The sequence below is a fragment of the Clinocottus analis genome, unplaced genomic scaffold (assembly GCF_023055335.1).
Source record: "Clinocottus analis isolate CAN_PGR_092001 unplaced genomic scaffold, fCliAna1.0.p SCAF_15, whole genome shotgun sequence".
Taxonomy (NCBI): Eukaryota; Metazoa; Chordata; class Actinopteri; order Perciformes; family Cottidae; genus Clinocottus; species Clinocottus analis.
Window position 1 is genome coordinate 10,294,580 of NW_027175876.1, and position 20,817 is coordinate 10,315,396.

General features: G+C 44.0%; 2 protein-coding genes across 3 annotated transcripts in view; one reads left to right on the forward strand and one right to left on the reverse strand.

The window, feature by feature from the left end:
- The window catches only part of fntb (farnesyltransferase, CAAX box, subunit beta), a 16,388-nt gene extending 10,722 nt beyond the window's left edge, over nucleotides 1-5,666 (forward strand). Inside the window, exons 8-12 of the mRNA XM_068577605.1 lie at nucleotides 50-179; nucleotides 2,285-2,417; nucleotides 3,131-3,242; nucleotides 3,335-3,449; nucleotides 4,973-5,666. Of these exons, the coding sequence (XP_068433706.1) occupies nucleotides 50-179; nucleotides 2,285-2,417; nucleotides 3,131-3,242; nucleotides 3,335-3,449; nucleotides 4,973-5,110 (628 nt within the window). The 3' untranslated portion in view covers nucleotides 5,111-5,666. The remainder of the gene's footprint in view (nucleotides 1-49; nucleotides 180-2,284; nucleotides 2,418-3,130; nucleotides 3,243-3,334; nucleotides 3,450-4,972) is intronic.
- A 549-nt stretch (nucleotides 5,667-6,215) lies between these two features.
- LOC137785434 (protein max-like) lies at nucleotides 6,216-17,027 on the reverse strand. Of its 2 annotated transcripts, XM_068576664.1 has the most exons (5): nucleotides 16,864-17,027; nucleotides 16,557-16,583; nucleotides 10,721-10,882; nucleotides 8,906-9,029; nucleotides 6,216-7,776 (listed from the first exon to the last, which is right to left on the reverse strand). In XM_068576664.1, the coding sequence occupies exons 1-5, from the start codon at nucleotides 16,897-16,899 to the stop codon at nucleotides 7,589-7,591; spliced, it is 537 nt and encodes a 178-aa protein (XP_068432765.1). In that variant the 5' UTR covers nucleotides 16,900-17,027; the 3' UTR covers nucleotides 6,216-7,588. The 2 variants fall into 2 exon arrangements, with proteins under 2 accessions (XP_068432765.1, XP_068432767.1); XM_068576666.1 differs by lacking the exon at nucleotides 16,557-16,583.
- Between the last annotated feature and the right edge of the window lie 3,790 nt (nucleotides 17,028-20,817).

The window sequence follows — 20,817 nt, forward strand, 5'->3', positions numbered from 1 at the left end:
ACCAGGAAGTGTTTCATCTGGTGCTGTTCTTTACTTCCTCTGCGTCCAGTTGCCAGAACTGGGAAGGCGGTCTGAGTGGCGTGCCGGGTTTGGAGGCCCACGGTGGCTACACTTTCTGTGGCACCGCGGCGCTCGTCATCCTGGGCAAAGAGCACATGCTGGACCTCAAAGCGCTGCTGGTGAGATTCTCCCCTCACCTTTTACACAATCACGGGTTTTACTTGCTCATACAACAAAAACTAATTCGTATTAAAACAACATAAAACGGCCTCACCTGCTGTCAATAGAAGTCACAACAGAGCTGTGCTGAAGCGATATCCCTTTTTATAGGCTGTGATTAAATACGAATAAAATGTCCCGTGAAAGATTTTATTTCATTAAATAAAACTGATAAATCCTGCTGGAGACCCGTTCTGTCACAACGTATTGCCTTTTGCTTATTGAGATAAGAGTCGGTCCCGTATCTTGGATCTAACATGTTGTGTCTCGCAGACGACGGGAGCTGTCGGCATTATCTTATTCATTTTTGTTTGTTTCGCCTGCCAGGCTCTTGAAATATTGTAGGTCGAAGTTTCCATCCGTTTGGTTGCAGGAGCCGATGGGAGACTGTCGATCCCTTTAGGGACGTGCTCTTGTCATGCGCCTGCTCCCAGAGCAGAACGAGGGCAGAACTGCAGCTTTCCTGGAGCTCAGGGTCTCTGCAGCGGGCCAGATGCTGAATGACACGGAGCTAAAGGGCATTCAGAGGTTTTTTTTTATTGTTTTTTCTTCTTAAAAGAATAAAAACAGCTCGTGTTGGTTGCTTTGGTTTCTTTTCGGCATCGTTCAGGAACACTCTGTAGGATTTAGGGGGGGGATTTATAGGCGATAATGGATTATAAAGCTCATAACTATGTTTTCTTCGATGTACAATCGCCGGAAACGAAGAATCCGTGTTGTTTCCATGACCTCAAAATGAGCCGTTCATATCGATATTCACCGTGATCACCGCCGTCCTCTGGTGCGCTTAGTAAGGGAGCAGAGAGCCATTCGGTTGGCTGCAATCTGCAATCGCACCACTAGATGGCACTGGATCCTACACACTGGTCCTTTTTAAACCTTTTAATGTAAAGGCTGTGAAATGCGACCCCAGCATACCGTCAGTATCAACAGAATATGTTCCTGTGGTGGTGAAGGGGAATTGGAAACCCCTCCCCTCTTCCTTCAGCAACACGGCTTTGTGGTGTTACATCCGCTCGACGCCCAGCCAAAGTCGCGCCCTCTACCCTGTGTCACTGGAGGGCACAGCCATTTTGTTTCCTTAAAATCCTGCAGTATTTGAGCGGGTGTGAACAAAAGCAGAACGCGTTTCATGAAGTTGTCCTTCATCCAGTGAAGGAGGGTGACTCACGCTGCACGAAGCGGCTCCAGTTTCATCTCTCAGATAATTCGTTTATGTTCTCGACCCGAAGATGGTGATGCAAATGGCCCACTTCATTACACAATGCCCGGCGCTTCATTTGACGACGAGACGTCTGACGCGGGCACGGCAGAGAACAATATCACACATTGCCTGTCGGGTGGAGGGAAAAGGGAAGCGGCGTGATTCCCACAGCGCCGCCCGGCCAATGAACGCTCGGCCTGTCTGTTCTCATCAAATGAAGACGGCACTAAACTCAGCAGCAGCGCGCGCGAAGCCTTGATGGTGCAGATTACTGCCCGACGATCAAATGCCTTTCCACAAGCTCCGGCATGAGGATGTTTTCACGCTGCAGCTGAATGACGAGTGATAACGAAAGTCCCTCTCCTCTTGAAACAATGTTCATTCTTATGTTTCACGCTGTGTGGAAAACCTGTGAAGGCCAGCGTGGACTTACAGACATTGAATATCATGGGCTATCATAAAATGGGTGTTCTTTTTTTTGTTTTACAATTTTGTGAGGAGAGCCAACGGCTCAGCTGCACTGCAGAGTTTTCCTTTTTTTACCAAAATTAATTTCTCAACTGACGTTAATAAGCCGAACGTTGTTCCCGCTCTTCATCCGACAGACTAGACCCCAGCTGGTATTAATCCCAGTACTCCATAGTTACTCGATCCAAGCTGGGCAACACCGGATGTGCACCCATTGGTGGTTTCCATGTCAACAATATTGCAAATCTCCTCCCGTTTTGATAATATGAAGACGTCTCCTCTTCCTCCGGTCCTGTGTGACCCCCGCGGGGTTTCAGCAGCGGCGGTTGCATTTAAAGTGACGGCACTATCAAAGATGGTTTACAGCGTGTGTGTGTGTGTGTGTGTCCTCAGCGGTGGGTGGTCAGCAGACAGATGCGGTTCGAGGGCGGCTTCCAGGGCCGCTGCAACAAACTGGTGGACGGCTGCTACTCCTTCTGGCAGGCGGGACTCCTGCCTCTGCTCCACAGAGCCTTATTCAAAGAAGGTGCGGTATCTCTGGCCAGAGCTCAGTCTCTCTTTTAGGAGTCGCAGCGTTTTTGATCAGCAATTGTCTTCGTTAATCTAAACTCTTGCTTATTTAAAGAATGAAAATAAGCGCGTCATGCCGAAACAAACGAGTCATTACGGATTTCTCTCTTGAGTCCACGCAATATCGTTTGTGGTTTTTTTTCCCACCGACATTTAGAGAAACTCGCTTCACCTGGTCTGACCTAGTTGCCGTAAGATCCATGACCAAAATGCGATTTTGCTCCCAATAAACTAAAAATAACTCCTTGCGGGTATTGAGTGTAATTAATAAAGTTTTCAGAGCTGCACTGGATACGCTCTGAGGCCTCAAGGAGGAATCTCTTATGGGGATTAAGAGTGTATTTCTCTTTGTCAAGTTGTGTTTACTCGTGCTACACTGCCCGGATAATGTTGGGCTAAACACGGGCTTATCGTTTCCAGTTTCACCAGTTTATCCACCTGAAAAACAAACAAAATTGATGACACGGTCACGTGTACCTGAGATTCATGTGGGTTTTAACGACACTGACCTTCACAATTCACTGTAAACAAGCGCTGCTTCTCAGCGAGCGCCGATCCGAAAATAATCATAAGTAATGGGAAGGGCAAAATTGTAAATAAGCTGCTAACAATGTTCCACGTTGGACGTCATCCCAGTAACGAAGTTCTGGCTGACTTGTGTTCGTGCAGGAGAGTCGGAGCTCAGTCGGCAGCGGTGGATGTTCGAGCAGCAGGCCTTGCAGGAGTACATCCTCCTGTGCTGCCAGAACCCAACGGGGGGCCTTCTGGATAAGCCTGGCAAGTCAGTACCGCACCATCTGGACACACACACACAAACACACAGACACACACACATCCTTTACACTGTCCTGCATTGTGTCTCTTTGTGTCCAGATCCAGAGATTTCTACCACACGTGTTACTGCCTGAGCGGCCTCTCCATAGCGCAACACTTTGGGAACATGGACCTCCACCACGAGATGATCGTCGGCAGGGAGGAGAACAGGCTGGTGAGACTGCAGCAGGGCTGGGAGGGAGGATTCATTCAGAAACGGAGTGTTTACCATCAGGAATTGATTCATTTTAATGGAAGCAAATTAGACCTCAGTACCTATTTACTACGGTTTAGTACAGCCCAAAATCACCAAGTTGCCTCGGGCTTTACGATCCGTACACATTCTACATCCCGGTCCCAGGACCTCACATCGGATCGGGAACAACTCCCCCAAATGAAATAGGAACATTTCAGGGGGAATAAAGGGGAAGAACCCTACAGGAGAGCAACAGAGGAGGATCCCTCTCCCCGGATGGACAGGAGGAATAGATGTCATGTGACCAGAATGAACAGCGTCACTGAGTTACAGCACATTACATGAATATGACACGAGTTATTCATATGAGGTTATGGTGGGGCATGTTCCATGTCAGCAGGAGGAGATGGAGAGGAGGGGCATCGGCTCCACGGTATAGAGAGCCGTCAGATAGCCGATCGCCACAGAGGAGTTCTTCTTCCAAAACCAATGTTCTGTTGGTCGACACCAGGAGACGTGTCGGCTCCTGAAGAGTTATCAAAACGTAGTTTTAGTGACGCAAAATACATCAGTGTTATTATTATTATTATTAGTGAAGCTCCTCGTAGTTTTGAAGATTTAATGGCGGCAATAAAAGAATCCAATCTGCAGGTCCTTAACATTAAAATAAATTATTCCAAATTGCATTTACTGAATGCCTTTTTAAAAAAAAAGTCTCAACTGCTCATTTTGCTTCCAATGCGTCTTTTATTTACTCTCCATGGAGTACAATTTAGTCAAGAGAGCGTGACACTGTTCCTCATTATGCACCTTTTTTGAATAAATTGCACGCCTTTCATCTTCAGCGCGTTCACTTCCTGATCGGGTACATTTTGATGCAGATGTGAAAGGCGACGCGCCGACGGCGGTCTGGATCATAAGATGGCGTGTGGTTTCACTTTAAGATGTCAGTGGCACCGGCAGCGTTGGTTTTAGTTTCACGCTTCCTGTTGTATTCCTGGCATTTAAAGTCAGTGACAGTAAGTCTGCCCCCGAGACGCGCAGAGACTATCTCTTTACGCTGGTGGAGACTGTCTGAAATATATTGTAGTCAGTGAGCACATATTCAGTGGGACACCGTACTTGACTGAACAGAATGGGTAAATACAAAAAAGACATTAACTAGCTGTTCTTGCACGGACACATGGGCGACAGGGCAATGTCATGTCCGCTTCAAGGACCTGATGCAGAGCAACCGTCGATAAAAAAAAAAGTGTTGAAATGGATTCTTCTTTCGGCAGACTCGTTTCATTCGGAGGAAGTCTCCACGGTTTACACTGCACTCTAATTAAGATGGACATTTATGAGTAATACTGAAACTGTAATTACACTCAAACCAGGTTAGATGAAGCTGCCGGGTATTTAGGGCTCCTTTTGAGCCAGAAAAAGATCCACGAATAGGAGCAAACGGAGGCTCAGAGTGAAACCTTACAGCAGTTTTCTTCTCCTCCTCTGGCTCTCAGGCTCCAACTCATCCCATTTACAACATTTGTCCGGAGAAGGTGGCTCAGGCCCTGCAGCACTTCCACCGGCTGCCGGTCCCTGATGAGGACGATGAAGAAGATGACAGAGTGTCGGACCCCGCCGGCGCCTCCAGATAAAGCGACCGTCTGTCCCGACTGGTGACGGCGCTGCAGGTGAAGCAGCAAACTGTGGGAACGGACTCAAACCAGCCAACGGCAGTTCGGACGCGATGTAGACGAGCCCCAAAAATCATGTGGCGGTCGACTGTCGGTAGACATGAGGGCTGGAGTTTAGCAGGAGTTTGCCCGAATTAAAGGTCAACAGTTGCGTGCGTGTGTGCGTGAATGTGTGTTTGTGTGTATGTGGGGGCATCTTAGCGTTCAGCTGGATTTTTGCTTGCAATGCCTGTTTTCATTCGCTGAAATAAAAGTGAATCTTTCAGTTTGACCTCAGTTGATAAAACTTTATAGAGAGCTTTTCATGATTGTGTTGTAAGATTTAAGTTCGACAGTCGACTTCCAAAAAGAACTTCAAGTACCTGCAAACACATCGAAGTATCTTTTGAAAAAAGGTGACCGACTCAGTATTTTAAGCCTCCGTATATTTAAGTTTTAGATTCAAAAGATTCACTTCATCTCCACTTGATCCTTTTATTTTCCATAATTTCCTAATAAAACAATTTCCTGAACTGAACCCATTTGCCGTTTTTGCTTTTAAAAATCTTGAGACAATTGGCAAATTAAAATTGTCCGTCGATCAATTTCTCAATAACTTATCGTTTCAACGCTGGTTTGGTTTCCTGACCAGTTTCTTTGGGGGGAAATGCTCCAATTAAACCAAAGAACATAAACAGCTCACTCAAAAGGTAAATGTCCAAATAATTTAAACATTTCAAACGTTTTGCGGTCAGTGTGAGCCGTTAGAGGGGAACTTTGACTCAAGGGAAATACAAACAAGAATCTGAAATGACAAATGAAAACATTTTTCTCTCCACATTAAAAACCAACCCGGTGTGCGGTGAGAACCGTCCCTGACATGAAAGGACGAGACGTTCTTCATGTCTTCGTTCTAGACATCGGCAGCGTTGCTCAAACTAAAGAACCAAAAGGTTTGTCTGCTGAAACAAAAGCACATCCAGTCCCCAGAGCTCTTCGTTGAGGTTCGAGGGAGGAACGGTGACCGATCAGGTTGAGAAGCATTCTGGACTTTGGTCTGCTGGCTAAATAACCACAAGGAGCACGCTAAAGGATAAAATAGTTTATTTTATAGTCTCATAGTAAAGGTAGGCCTCAACTTGCAAGACAATTGTTGGCAGTATGTACAACATACTTGTAATTTCCATGGAATGGAATCGGACAAACAGACCTATTACACCAATTATATCCTCCTAAATGGAAATAAAATGGAAACAATATACATACACACGTTTCCTAGACACGCAAAATGCTTCCTTTTTTTCCTTGGGGGGGCGGGAGGGGGGTCAGCAACATTGATTTTATTTACTGTGTAAAGCACAACACATCGACAGGGAATTATTTATCTTCCTCGAACTGCAAACGACGGGAGCTACCTTTTGACATTCAATACCTATTTCAAACCCTTAAGGAAAACTACATGTGACAAATTGGCATTTTTCCATGACTCGTGAGATTACTACAAAATGCATAACATACTTTAGAACTTGAAAACATCCAATCAATGCCGTTTATAATATATAAAACGAGATGCCTAACGTATTCAGCCACCTAAAGTCATTCACTACTTCAAGCTAAAGGACAAATACGATTACAAGTTTAGGAACATTATCCTTCAAAACATCAATTTAAACAAAGGAGTCATGTTTTCTTGTTTTTTGTTTTTTTTTAATTTTGTGATCACAACGACGTGTCAGGCAGAAAACATCTGCAATCCAGTGGCCTGAGGTGTTCATCACTTTAACATCGCTTCAAAGCGTCTTCACATTCTTTAGTGGAAAAAAAGTAAGCAACAAATGTTTATTTTATATTTTAAAAACTTCTCTGGGACGATTTTTTTTATCTAGGTTGGTGTGTGTGTGGAAATTCTAAACAGATTTTTTTTTTTAATAAAGAAGAAATGAAGAAAAAACAAAATATATAATATAGCAGTGCTAGGAGTACGCCAGGAGCCCCAAAAAAACAACCCGGGGAGGAGGAGGGGCTGTATCGAGGGTACAAAAAAAGCATCAAGTCCTTAAGTAGCCAAGCTGCCTCTTTTGGGTTTAGGGTTGGAGATGTTGCCGGGGGGAAATACCAATGAAGGAGAACCAAAGAAAAGAGGAGGAGAAGGAGGGGAGAAAAGAAAACCTGAAGCTCTCTACACGGGATGAAGCGGTCATCTTCCACCCTGCTGACTTCCTCCCTCCTGTTCTTGGAGATCGGGTGGAGAGAGAGAGACGAATGCGGTGGCGGCGTGAGGAGGTTAGCGGGTCATGAGTCTCCAGTGTGAGCCACCCACATATGGAGGAGGGAGGACGAGGAGGACGGCGAGGGAGGCAGGAGGTTGACGGCGGGGGGGCGTTGAAGGCTGCGTTTCTTCTTGCCCTCCGTTGTGCCCCGCAGCATCCAACCTTGACCGGGTGTTAACGGCTCCGCCCTCTAGCTGGCCTCCACGCGCAGCTTCTTCCTGTTGGGCGGCTCCTCGGCCTCCGACTCGGAGCTGGAGTCGGAGCCTCCGTCGAACGCCGACACGGCGCTGCCTTTGGGGTTGGTGTACAGGCTGCTGTCGGACGAGGAGTAGCTGGCCTGGAGCTGGGCGGAGCCCTTCACCTTCTCCAGAGCGCGCACTGCATGGACACACACACACACACACACAGGAACAATTGAGGATGAGGACGGACAGTGAGGAAGATAAAAAGGGAGGATTTCTAAATGATAGCTGGTGAGGAAATATTCCGGGAGGGACAGATAACTTGACTAAAAGGAAAGGGTTAAAAAAGAGGCATAAATTGGCTGTTCTCGCACGGTCAAGTCAGACCAAACGTTGTGCCGCTCCCTCAGTCCTGACCTTTGAGGAAATGCAGATAATCTAAGAATCCAAAATGGATCTCAGTTGTGTTGCTCCATCCATTTGTATAGATAATCTCCTTCTGCTGAGTGGGCAGCAACCTCGGTGGAGATTTCCTCTTCACAACCACCGTCAAACAACTCGACTAATTCACGTCTAATACGTGCAGTTAAATTGAGCTTTTAAGTCTTGCCCTTATCTTACATGTTTCTCAGAGTTGGTTTCTATTATTCATTCTAAAAACCTTCCACATGTTCCTCAGCTGATTGTACATCCACTGCTGCACTCCTTAATACATTCTAGATACAGCTGCGTTGCTTAATTAGCGTTCAACAACAACATAACCTGGAGGCCTGAGCCGACCTCTGAGGACACAGAGGTCATATTCTGCTGTTCCACGTGCATTTAGGAGTTTTAGTGCATTGAACAGCAGATCATCATCAGTTATCTTCTCCATTACAGAAGATTAAAGGTGAAGTAAATACGTTCACAAAAGTCTGTGATGTTTCTGCGACTGGAAGTAATAATTCAATTAATAATTAACTCCTCAAAAAGAGGAAATATATATAAAACAGGTTTTAAAAAGTATACAAATATAAATCAAACAACAGGCCCGGCTGGTGAGGCTTTAAATCAGTATGTTTAAATCCTGACGAGAGTCCTTTATGCATCTCTGCCGCTGAAACACTGACGACGTTTAAGAGAAAACCGCTCTGCTGAGGACGAGCTGAACTTCAGCTTTCCATTCGTCTCATGTTGTGGTGGCACAAACACTTGGACCACCCACATCCTCTTTTATCACCCGATCACAACAACTACTAAAACAAACGAGGCAGCGCAGCGGTTAGATTTCCTCGCGGGTCACGTTGGAGCTGCGTCGCCGAGCTGAAGAACAGAGTGAGCGTTACCTTGCTGCTCCAGCAGCGCGTTCTGCCTCTTCAAGTCGTCGATGTCCTGCTGGTGCGTGTGATTTTTTCGCCGCATGTACTGGATGTACTCTGTAGCTTTGTCTAGGATTTGAGCTCGAGAAGCCTGTTTGGCAGATTACAGTAAGTGAAACGTGCACACGTTGAAGCAATGACTCATGTACAGCATTTCTGTTGCATTCTCAACACACACACACACACACACACACACACACACACACACACACACACACACACACACACACTAATACTGGGGGGGAAATCAAACGCATCATGTTTAGGCTCAATGACGTCACAAAACAGTGCTCCTGCAGCCTGTAACAAGCTGCAAATCTGCACCAACGTTTTCAAGGGAACCAGGCGTATGAAAGCATTTGCTGCGTCTCTTATTAATGCCAACTGGCTATAAAGCTTTGCTTGTGTCTATGAGACATTAATATCTGCAGCATCAGTGAGATTCATACTCATCAGGGCTGGGTACCATCTGTATTGATACTAAAACCCGGTTTATTTCAGTGTTTTATCTTCTAAAACAAAGTGCACCTCCTGCCATGTCATGAACAAATATTTAAAAATATTACTTTGTCAACGAATTGCTCTTTGGTCTTCCAAAGGCCAAGTTACGTTTTCTACTCGCTTGTGTTGTTCAAACTCAGACATCACTGAAGACAACCACATGCACCGCTAGAAAGGTGAATGTGGAGCATCTCTTGATTAAAAAGTGGGTTCAATAATTAGTCAATGCTCAAACAATTAAACAATTAATTGCGAGTAGTTTCAGCTCTCACTGTTTATAACTCATCACAAGACGAGGGGGACGTTAAATAAATAAATTCTAACTGCTGTCCGTCAATCCCTACACATCCAAAGGACTGTGGATCCATTCCTGCTCACCCTTAGTGGGCGTGTTTCTGGGGACACAAGGCAGCGCCATGTCAAATTTAACACAATTTTGACACGTGGCACATTTAACATTAATAACATTTGATTTTTTTTTTTAAAGGAGCAGAGCTCCGTGCAGGAGACGGAGCTTCTGGGTCGAGCATGTTTTCCACTTTTGCGAGCGTGCCAACCAAACTCTTCTTCACGTCCCTGGAGTCAGCGAGCATTTCTCAACACTGCTGCTCAAACCGACACTACACTCGTAGAAAAAGAGACAAGATGATCAAACTCCAGTTTTCTTTAAACTCACTGCATGAGTGTTGCGGTCCGGTGCCCAGCCCTAACAGTATCTTGGTTTCCTATCACAAGGGGAAAACGCTCTGAAGCAGAGCTGCACTAGCTGCACGGTCCTGGGAGGAGAGGTGGGGGTCGAGCACCGAGGCAGCTGTAACCCAACACTTCCTACAAACGACCAGCAAACAGCGCTCACGTCATCGCATAAGCCCCGCCCTTCACACTGTGTCAGAGTCCTGAACTGGTCTTTGAGGGGAAAATAGTACACAGAGTGCCCCGTTACTAAACCGGCTCTCAATCTCATGATGTCATCACAGGAAGAGAGCAACAAAATGTCCTCATAACTTCCGGACGCTAGTCCAAGTATTTGGACTTCATCCCCATCTTGCTGCTGCCAAGCTGCACTCGTCCACCATCTTTCCTCCTCCCGGTCGCTTAAAAACATTTCTCTAACACACACGCGCGTCAAAGTGAAGACATCTGCATCCCTGTAGTAATCCTACAAGAAATCATTCAAATTACGTTAGAACTGCATTCATCCGGACATTTGCAGTACCACTCACACAACATTTATACGACACCTTGCAGAAAACACATGACAAAAGTAAAAAGTTTCCTTACATGGGAGCCTGAACATCGTGTGCCTGGAGGACTGGCAGGCTGAGCTTTACCGACCTTTTCTCCCTGCAGGGCGGGAACAGAGTCCCGAAGGCTGTGAAAGCTGTCTTTGATGTGGTCCCTACGTTTGCGCTCCAGGGCATTGTGGTGTGCCCGTTTGTCTGCCTGCAATGACAAGAGTCACAAGGCCTTCAGCCCGGCAGCAGAGCGGTGTGGGTAGAGGACAGCGGGAGTCCCTGGTCCCTCTACTCAAACGGCTCTGCTGCCTTTACAACAACAACAACAATTGTAATTTCCCCACTGGGGGACTAATGAAGGACTTTCTTATCTTATCTCTAACAACGCCCCCGTCACTGTCGATAACGACAAAAAGGTATCTGGGATCCAGATTTTAGAAATGATTGCTTAATTCAACAAAAAATACTGAGGACTGCTTGATTTGAAAATCCAAAGATTTTCAAATTTTATTTGGTCATTTGCGATGATATAAACACGACAGACACACATACAGATCTATCCCTAACGCATGCCCGACAAGCTCACCCGTAATGAATTATTCTGGGTTGCATTGTAGTTTTACTTAAACTGACGACGACTTTAACGTCAAACAAAGAAAGCTCTGAGGGCAGCTACGTACAGAAATGTTTAAGCCAGCATACATTATGGTGACATTAACTGTTGTGTTAGTAGTTGATGGATGCTGTTATTCAGTGGAGACCTCGCAGTCCACGACAACACAGGAGGGAAAAAAACTAGATCGTAGACGCTGGTTTTAGTCGGTAAATAGATTAAATATAATTTTTAAAATGAATACATTATCTGCAGAACTGTCTGAATTCATCAAGACGGACATGATTATTGATCAATATATATATATATATATATCTTTAGAGGTGTTACCTGATAAATCTAAGGGGTCGACAAACGGACCTGCTGTATATTTTATGTAATCAGTCATCTTTCAATTGTCTCTCATATATATATATATATATATATATATATATATATATATATATATATATATATATATATATATATATATATATATATATATATATATATATATTTTTTTTTTTTTTTTTTAAAGGTTTATTGAAAATTTAAAATGATTAATTCAACTATTTCACAACAAAATACATGTAATGACAGATAATTGTGTAGTAAATGTGCCACCATTTTCTCATTAAAGTTAAGTGCAATAGTTAAAAAAACTAAAACAAATTTCACAGACTGTTCACATGCTCCCTGACCGTACATGCGCCACATTTTACTAACTGGCCAAGTTTAAGAAACTCTGCTAACAGATAAATAATAATTGACTCATTTTGAACTCAACTTTCATCAGGACAAGTTGCAGTCCTCTGAGGGCTTTTTGTCTTTTGGCCCCCTGCGGAGCCCCCGCCCCCTCCTTCAATGTGACCCCTCCCTGCATGCATTTCTGTCCCTCCCCCTCTGCAGGAGCACAGAGGAGTGGCCTTTCAAATTCATGTGCAGGCCAGAGTCAAGTAACTCAAGTCATTCAGAGGCCGTGAGAAGGTGGGCGGACGAGAGCAGCAGGTCCAGAAGGACTTCACTGGATGAACTGCAGTAGTTTTGTTGTTTAAGATATTTTAGTTGATATACATGCCTGCCTTCTCCAGTCTGCTCTATACATTACACAGCTTTAAGCTTTGTAATTAAACTGTAAAGGCACAAGATGGCTGCCGTAATCACATGACCAGAGGCAGCCAGGAGATCAGTTTGCTGCCTATCGTTCGACCTGTTTTTTAGGCCAAACCATCACAGCCTCCAATCCCATTCGATTCTGTCCTAATCCACGCCGACACCGGGCTGAGAGACATTAAATCAAAGCCTGCACGAGCTCCAACGATCATCTGGCTTCACACACCTCCAACAAAGCAAGGCACAATTTTAATATTAGCAATGAAATGGCACGCTGGTGTGGTCACAGCGCTGCCTCGGGCAGAGGAGAGACAAAGTAGAGGTCACGTAACCCGGTGTCCACCGACTCATTTAGTCTGAGGATCACGACATAAAACGAAGTAGCCACAAGTGAGACAACACACAGGTTACGACAAGCCTGCAGCGTGCCATGCGTCTGGTGTGACTCAGTCACCGACATCTGGAACAAAAACAAGCTCTTAGCTCTTCGTCCTTCAAGGTTAACTATCTGACGATGCCACACATTTGAAACTGAAACTAACAATAAATTCTGCATAAAACGCTGGTCTTGTGATTAGTCTGGCTGGCCTGGAGACAGCTGCTCCTGCGGCTCGTTGCAAAAGAGCCACAAACCATCCAGGAGAGACGAGTCCACGAGAACCACGTGCATCCTCCCCCTCCTCCTCCTCATTATATGATACACAAAGCCACAGAGGACGAGGCTCCACTCCCTCCATTAACGCTGGCACAAACACATGACTGGTATTGATGGTATGTGCAATTACAAGTCTGGCTGCCATTGTGATATGCAGTTTAAAGTTTAGAAAGACGACGTGGCGGATTTTTGTATCTGAAGTAGGACTGAAGACATGAATTATATATTACAGAAAACCTCTCTCTCTCCCTCCCTCCATGTATACAAATGCTTGATCCTGTCATGCTTCACATCTTTCGCCATCTATAGTTTGATTTACTGCATTTCACATTCCATGTTGGATTGATTGTTGTGTAATTTGCATTTTCCTTATAAAGCAGAACATTTTCAAGTAATGTTCTGTAAAACACACAAAATACTGAAGATGCATTTAATCCTGTCATCAGCTGAAAAGACTTCTTTCACTGGGCACTGCACTTAATAATATTAATCTTTGTAATTAAGATCCAAAAATGTATTTAAGCACTACTCTCTGGAGCTGCTCCATGTGTAATTACAGACATTAGGTGCCCTGAGTGATTTAATGTGAACACGTAATAAGCTCCTAAATATCACGTATTGCACAATAATCTTGAATACAAATATTTTACAAAGATAAAACATTTAAAAAAATAAAAAACAGGATTCAACTATTTTTGACTGTCATATAGTGGTGTGCCAGTGCTTTATACTTTCATGAAATAAAATTATACAATGGAGTGCCGGTTTGTTTCACACAGCAAATTACACATACGTGTGTGTGTGCGTGTGTAATCGATGTGGCTGTTTTACAACTGAACGGATCACGAGGCGAGTCTCATCAAGTTCTGGGCGGCTTATCATTTCTACGGTACTTAGAATTGGGTGATAGGGATAAACAGTTTAATCATTGTACATTTTATACCACAATAAACACATGGTGTGATAAAGTAACTAAACTACTAAACAGACAGGAATGTCTTCATTAGATTGATGAAAACTATCCGAGTAAATACACACTAAGTTAGCGCCATAGACCAACAGGATGAATATATAACAACGGTTTATATAGTCATTAAAATCAACTTAACGTGTGAGCCACCTCCAACCTTTCATATCTTTCAGACTCATGGAGCTCACATTTCATTGCACGAGAGCTTGGTGAGCATCTCATTTGTGGAGGGTTTGATTATATCAGATTACCTTTAAAACTACAGGTAATTCTGCATGTTCTGCTGCTGAGCTTTGTGGTTTAAGCTATCGGCGTTGTTCAGCACATCAGGCCCCACGAATAACAGGTGTCCAATTACTTAAGTGCAACCATTATCAGTTCATTATTAAACCGACTGCCTGAGAGGACACGTCTGCCGAGCTGCTCCGTTCTATTCATACCTGACCGCGACACTTTACATAACTGCTCCAGGTGCCGCGTGGAAGAGCTGGCAGCTGCCGCTTCCTCGGTACTGATGCCCGTCTCACACTTTCTGCATGAAAGCCTACGCTTCCGCCGGGCGGGTGGAGCAAGTGGGAAACCTTCCTTCACCAATAAACCAGAAGCTGCAGCGGACGAATGACTACACCGTTGCAAAAATAAAGGCGATGGCATGAAAACAACAGCATGTTCGTCTCTACTGTGAAGCTCCTGATAGAGCCTCAACGACCACTAGGTACATTTTTAGATTAGATTATTTACTTGATGTATATTTTAGTCAACAAAATGTCGGCTACTAGTGTAAAATGTCGGTCACATGTTCTGAGAATCCACTGTGGCAAATTTAAATCTTGTTTTGTTCAACGGTGGAAAGCGCAAATATATTCAATTTACAGCAATGTCAACGTTCACACTCAATTATCTAAACAGGTGAATCGTAGACAGATTTGTATTTTAAATAAAAAAGACTTAACTATCTAAATTGTTGCACTTTGCCACCCGGGTCTAATCTAAAATAAAATGTATAAAATTCAGTTTATGAACTTACACTTGTAGTTAAGTGAATATTTATAAAACTACTATTTTTAAGGATTTTTTGTTTTAAATGGGTGCCAATTTATTTTGTTTTTCTTTAAATAAATCTCACGTACATTAAATATCTACCACACTGTTTTCCATGCTTGGCAGAATGATGCATCAGTTTTGATGGAAAATGCAATTTGAAAAAGTGCCACTTCAATAACAGCAAGAGCTCAATTTAAGTTAAAGCCGACTTGACTGTCTTAACAAGATATATGTAGCAGGTGAAAGTTTGGGATGGCTGACTTTGAAGCTATTAAATATTATTCTAGTTCTATACCTGCAGATCTTAAAGCCCTTCACACAATATTTTTTTGACAAGACATGCAGAAAAGAAGCAACTATCTGAGTCACAAACAGCCATCGGGACATACACGTTTTACAGCTTCTGTAATCAAATTAAATGATAAAAAGTGAACTGACATCAGGTTTGAGTTTCTAAAGGGGCTCAGTGGTGAAGAGAAAGCAACCATGATCCAAAGAGAAAGGCCTGGGCTCAATTGATGGCAAAAAAGCTCTTTAAATCTTAATATCGCTAATGTATATTCTGTAAAAATGTAATCCTATTGATCCCTGAATGCCTTCCTGCGCTCTCGTTATCTGACTGGAGGCAAGTCGTCGTGGTGTGCAGCTTGTGCGCATCACTCGAGTCGTGCGCCGTGGGTATTTTTCTGGCCGGTATGCGATGCAGCTATACGTCATTCATTTAGGCTGCCAGCCCTTTTAGTGGCCTGTAGAGAGAAGATGGCTCTAATCACGAGCTGCAACACAGGAAAACATCCCGCAGCACCCCTTCCTGACACGAAGGCTCGTCCGAGATGCAGGCGCGGCTGCCGCTCCAGCTCCGCTACCAAACAAGCGCCCTTCTCGACACCTTGTCCACTGCATCCTCGCCGTGAATGCAGCACAGACGCAAAAACGGCCTCTCTTTACCGAGATGACCTAGATGTGTAATTTGCAATAGCCGATCACGAGCGGAACCCCCGCGGTGTGAGGAGGTGAGCCGCCGGGGGAGGGGAGGACCGACTCGGGGAGACTAACCGACTGCCACGGCTTCACAGAAAGCTGTGTATTAACCGGGAGAAGGAACAAAATATGAAACATGCAACAATAAAGCCTTTATAGCGGGGAAAGGCTTTGGTCTAAATATAGACGTGTCGTGTCGCCGTCTCCCTATGGCCGCGTACAGGATGGGGGACACCCTGCAACGCTGCGCTTAAATAAATAAAAATATATAAATGCATTACATACAGGTCAGCATGACGTGCGCACATATGAATACAAAAAAAAATTGTAAATGTGGTTGTTCCACGAGGCAGAAATAATAATAATAAGTACTTTTTGTTGTTTGGGCAGCAGCAACCTTTACAGAATAACCCTCACCAGTCGATTAAATTCCCCCAAAAATAAATAAGCAGAATGTGATGGATAACTTTACAACAGTGAAACATGTCTCGACATAGGAAGAGAAAAGATCCCCCAGCGTTACGCACCACACAGTGATATCTCGGTGAGTCTTCCTGCAAAGAAACAGAACAAAAAGTACAATTGTAGCCATAATTGTTCAGCAAATCTCACTGCCTCGCTGAAGTCACTAGAAAGTCAAGTTTAGCAGGTTCATAAAGCTCTGAAGCAACAAAGGCTAGCGTTGCGTATCACTTAACAAGAATCCCGACAGAAACATATGAAGACAGAGAAGCTAGCAAGCAGGCTTATCGGAGCTAACGCTAGCTGCTAGTTCAGCTAAAGCGCCAGCTAGCAACATAACATCCGTAGAAAGCTCAAAGTGGCCATACTCACGTCACTATCGACTTCGATATCATCGTTATCACTCATTCTTCGATACAATAGTCTAGTTTGAAGAGACGCGTGGCTAAAAAAACAACATGGATCAGTTTAGCACCGAGCGGCGCTCTACAGACAGACTGCTCACGTTCTGTTTGGACAGAACCGAGGTGAACGCGAGCTCCTCCACGTGACTACGCTCCACACACACACAGACGGAGCTGCGCAGAACGGATGCGCAACGACCCGAGGAGGCGTCTGGGTAATGTAGTTTGGCGGGCCTTTTCTTTCTTTCTTTCTTTAAAACAGTACGCTTTACTCTGTGTTTTTTTTAAGTCAACTAGTTTTAAAAGAGAGATTAATTTGGTGAATATGGGTTTTAACATGGGTATGTTATTTTCTATGACTGAAATAGAGAGCAAGGTTTATTTGTAAACTACAATATCCAGGAGGCATTTAGCTTGCCTACGACGTCATACCGTCTGTCTTTTTCAGGAGCATTATGGGAATTGTTGTTGGAATCAAATTTGTATGTCACAGAAGCTAAATAAGGCCATGGCTGAGACACGTGGATGTTAGGAGTGCACCAGGAAAACAAACTCACTCACACACACACACACACATACACACACATGCATGTACAACAAACTGCAAATATGCACTATTAATGTGTTTTCTTTCTATTACCACCTATAATTCAGGTCTGTTTACTGATATATCTTTTTGTATTCATATTTTTCTTTATTTTCAAGCAAAGTCGAAGTGCAAATAGCTGTCGTGCTTCATGTTAAACAATTGATCAATTATCCAAATATTTGCAAATTGGGTTTCTGCTGCTATTATTATTTGACAAAGTAAATGTTTGTTGCTTATGCAAAACAAGCGCTAATTTTACTATTACTATTTACTATTTTGTTTTTGTATGAAGTACATTATACTCGGTTCTCGCCCTAAAAATCTGCCATTCAGGCTTACGCTGCAGAACCTTTACACAACACTTACTTTCAAGATTATTATATCCATGTTATGGTGGAGAAAGAAATGTCTTATTCAGTCCGTGCACTGGTCTCAGGACACATTGCGAATAATCTGCTCTGGTGCTTCCGTTTTCACAAAATTGTGCTGTAGATAAGGAGCTTACACTGTGGATTACTTTGCGCTGCAACAGTGAATCAGTAAATGTGTAAAAAAAAAAAAAAACTGGGAGCAGGCTCATCTATTCCCCCAACAGGTCAAGAGGCCACAGCAGCTGCGGGCGACACCCTGTCCTCCATACAGACACGGGGCTTTAGACCTGCACTGACCTTGATCCTACCATCTCTTCTTCCACCTTCTGGGCTCACCCCCCCTTCCTGTTTTACCGCTATATCTCGCCCCCTCCCCTGCAAGTTTTTCACCCCATCCACCATTTTATAGAATTACACTGCATGTCCTGCAGCAGCAGAGCCAAACGGGGTCACCCAGAAACATGGTCCGTAGCAGTATGGTCTATGTAAAGGATGACAACACAATAAGGCCGGGCTTTTAATAATGCATCCGCTGCAGTGAAGCCGCTCTATCTTCATGGTCGGCAGTGAGAAAACATCTTTCTACATTTGTGCTCTGCAATGGCATTTCGAATTACCTCTAGGGATGGGAAATGTAACAGAACAAATATGGTAATGAGGCCAAGCAAAACAGAAAGCAAGATTTTTCATACTGCCAAGTCTTGCCACACCCTTAATGCCTCCCCCCGCCCCCACCCCAAGGCCTGAGCTGAGTTATGAAGTGTTTTAGCACCATTTCACTCAATACTATTCAAGCTGCAGGGAGCTCAGACACCGATTAGCAGTGGCTGGGAGAGGAGGGGGGCGGAAAGTAGTCAAAATCCAGGGATGTTAAGCACTGAGCTGTAATTATAAAGTTGATCAGTCCAGGTAGAGTCTCCTTCCCCTCCGCCCATGCCCCTTAAAATGCCCTCCTTTTGTCCCCTTCCATCAAATTACAGACTGCACTGGACAGGCCCCATGTACGCAGTCACCATTAGAGACTTTTTATGTTCTTGCCATTGTTGTCAGGGCATGATTTATAAAAGGGAGGGCAGGGGGTGTCAGACATGCCATCAGATTAAGGGTATGGAATACTTTCTCTCTGCACATACAGGCCTTGGGTGAGCATATCATCTAGTTTCAAATGCAGTCAATTTCAACACATGCAGTTAGAAGAAAACAACATTTACAATAATTTAACCCGGCCCTCAGGTACACCAGTGATGTTACTGGTGTTCACATCTCATTTGTATGTTTCGTAAATAACTTTATTTGATCAATTGCTTCACAGCCCTTTATGTGTTCTCTCTTCTTGGACTGAGCAGTGAGCGGTGCACAACAAAGCAGACTGAGGTTGATGGGAAATGAGCAGGGTGAGACCTTTTGGTAGCTGATTGGTTGACGGGACAATAAATACACTAAAGATCAGCATCACACCAATTTGTACTTTAGTACACTGATTATTTTCCTCTTTTCAAATGATCTCCTCTACAATCTTTTAACAAGTGGTGTACATTTGCTCATCGTATTTAAGTACAAGCTATGCTTGAAATGCCCGTTGCATGCAACTTAATATTGTACTGTTATTTGTACTCAACTATTCCTCTGACAGCTTTTGGATTACTTTCTTTTTCACACCTCTCCTCTCGTCCAGTGGTAACTATGCATCTTCCAACTTTGTGATTTATAAAATAGATTTTTAATTCTTCTGATAAACTGAAGCGTGACGTGTTCCTTTGTTGGTGAATTATCTCACTGCTTAAGCTAATTCAACTATTTAAAAAACAAAACAAATGGGATCAGCTGGAAAATGCATCGTCACAAAGCTGAAAACAGAGTTCTTTCCTGAGCTCATGAAAAGCTGACTGTATATCTCACAGCACAGCAACACATGAATGCGCCAGTAAGTCTATCTATACGTTGAATGCATCGAGTGATGTAGGAGCTTCTCTGCTGCACAGAGCTGCACGCACGACGAGCTTCCTCTTTCATCTATTCTGGTCCCCAGAGGGGTTTTGCAGCCTGGTTAGCAACAGCAGAATTACCCAGCAAAGGAAAGCTGTCAGGAACTTCAGCATGAGCTTCAGAGAAACAATCTGTGAACTGCACGTCATCTGGGATCATTTGCAAAATTTGTACCTGGGAAAATATGATCTCCTGGTTCGCGGGGATTAATTCTGAATCTTCCTTTTAGGTTTCTAATGCTCTCCTCTTGACAGGATCTAATTTTGTCCGCCATTTTGAGAGCATCATTTCCATATTGAGAGCAAAGGATACTGTACTTATATAAATAGTAACCCAGAGACATGTTTTCCCCAATTCAGTTGTATCAGATCTGAGTGAATGTAAAACCTCTGACGTTAGCTCAAGCTGCAGGAGTCAAGCGTTGCACTAGATGGCATCTCTGTTCAGCCAGTAGCCTCCATGTGTCATTGCTTGACATAACAAAGAGGCCGCAAACACAGAACAAGTCGCTTTTGTTTCAGAGAGAGCAGCAGAGAACGGTAGAGGAACCTCTGGCCCAACAGGTAACAACACACTATTTGAAATATCGCTGCGAAGAAATCTGTCAGTTGTACACTTCAAGCAGGGACAAGTGTTTGTTTCTGGAGTTTCCCCTCGGGAGGGCTTCTTCCATTTAGTTCCAACGGATCTCAAAGAAAAGGTGTGCAATTCCCACCTTCAGAACAGTCAGTATGCCTTTGAGTGTGGGGTCTTTTTTTTTATGTGTGTGTGTTTTTTTACAGGTGTAAAATAGATGTGAGAAATGTTGTGAAGGCAATTTGTGCAGATATCTGCACACAGCGTGTGAGCACGGCAGCCAGGAGGATGTGGTTGGTTAACTTGGCATCGAAGCACAAAGGACAAGGAGGCTTGAGGGAAGGAAACACTGTGTGCTTTTCCTTAACAGATTAACTCGATTTAAGGGACTTTACGCAGA

Coding starts and splice junctions, on each gene's coding strand:
- LOC137785434 (XM_068576664.1), bottom strand. CDS start 16,899: ATGAGTGATAACGATGATATCGAAGTCGATAGTGAC. Junction 16,584..16,863: donor ATATCGAAGTCGATAGTGAC/GTGAGTATGGCC, acceptor GTTTCTTTGCAG/GAAGACTCACCGAGATATCA. Junction 7,777..8,905: donor CGCGCTGCTGGAGCAGCAAG/GTAACGCTCACT, acceptor GTGTCCATGCAG/TGCGCGCTCTGGAGAAGGTG.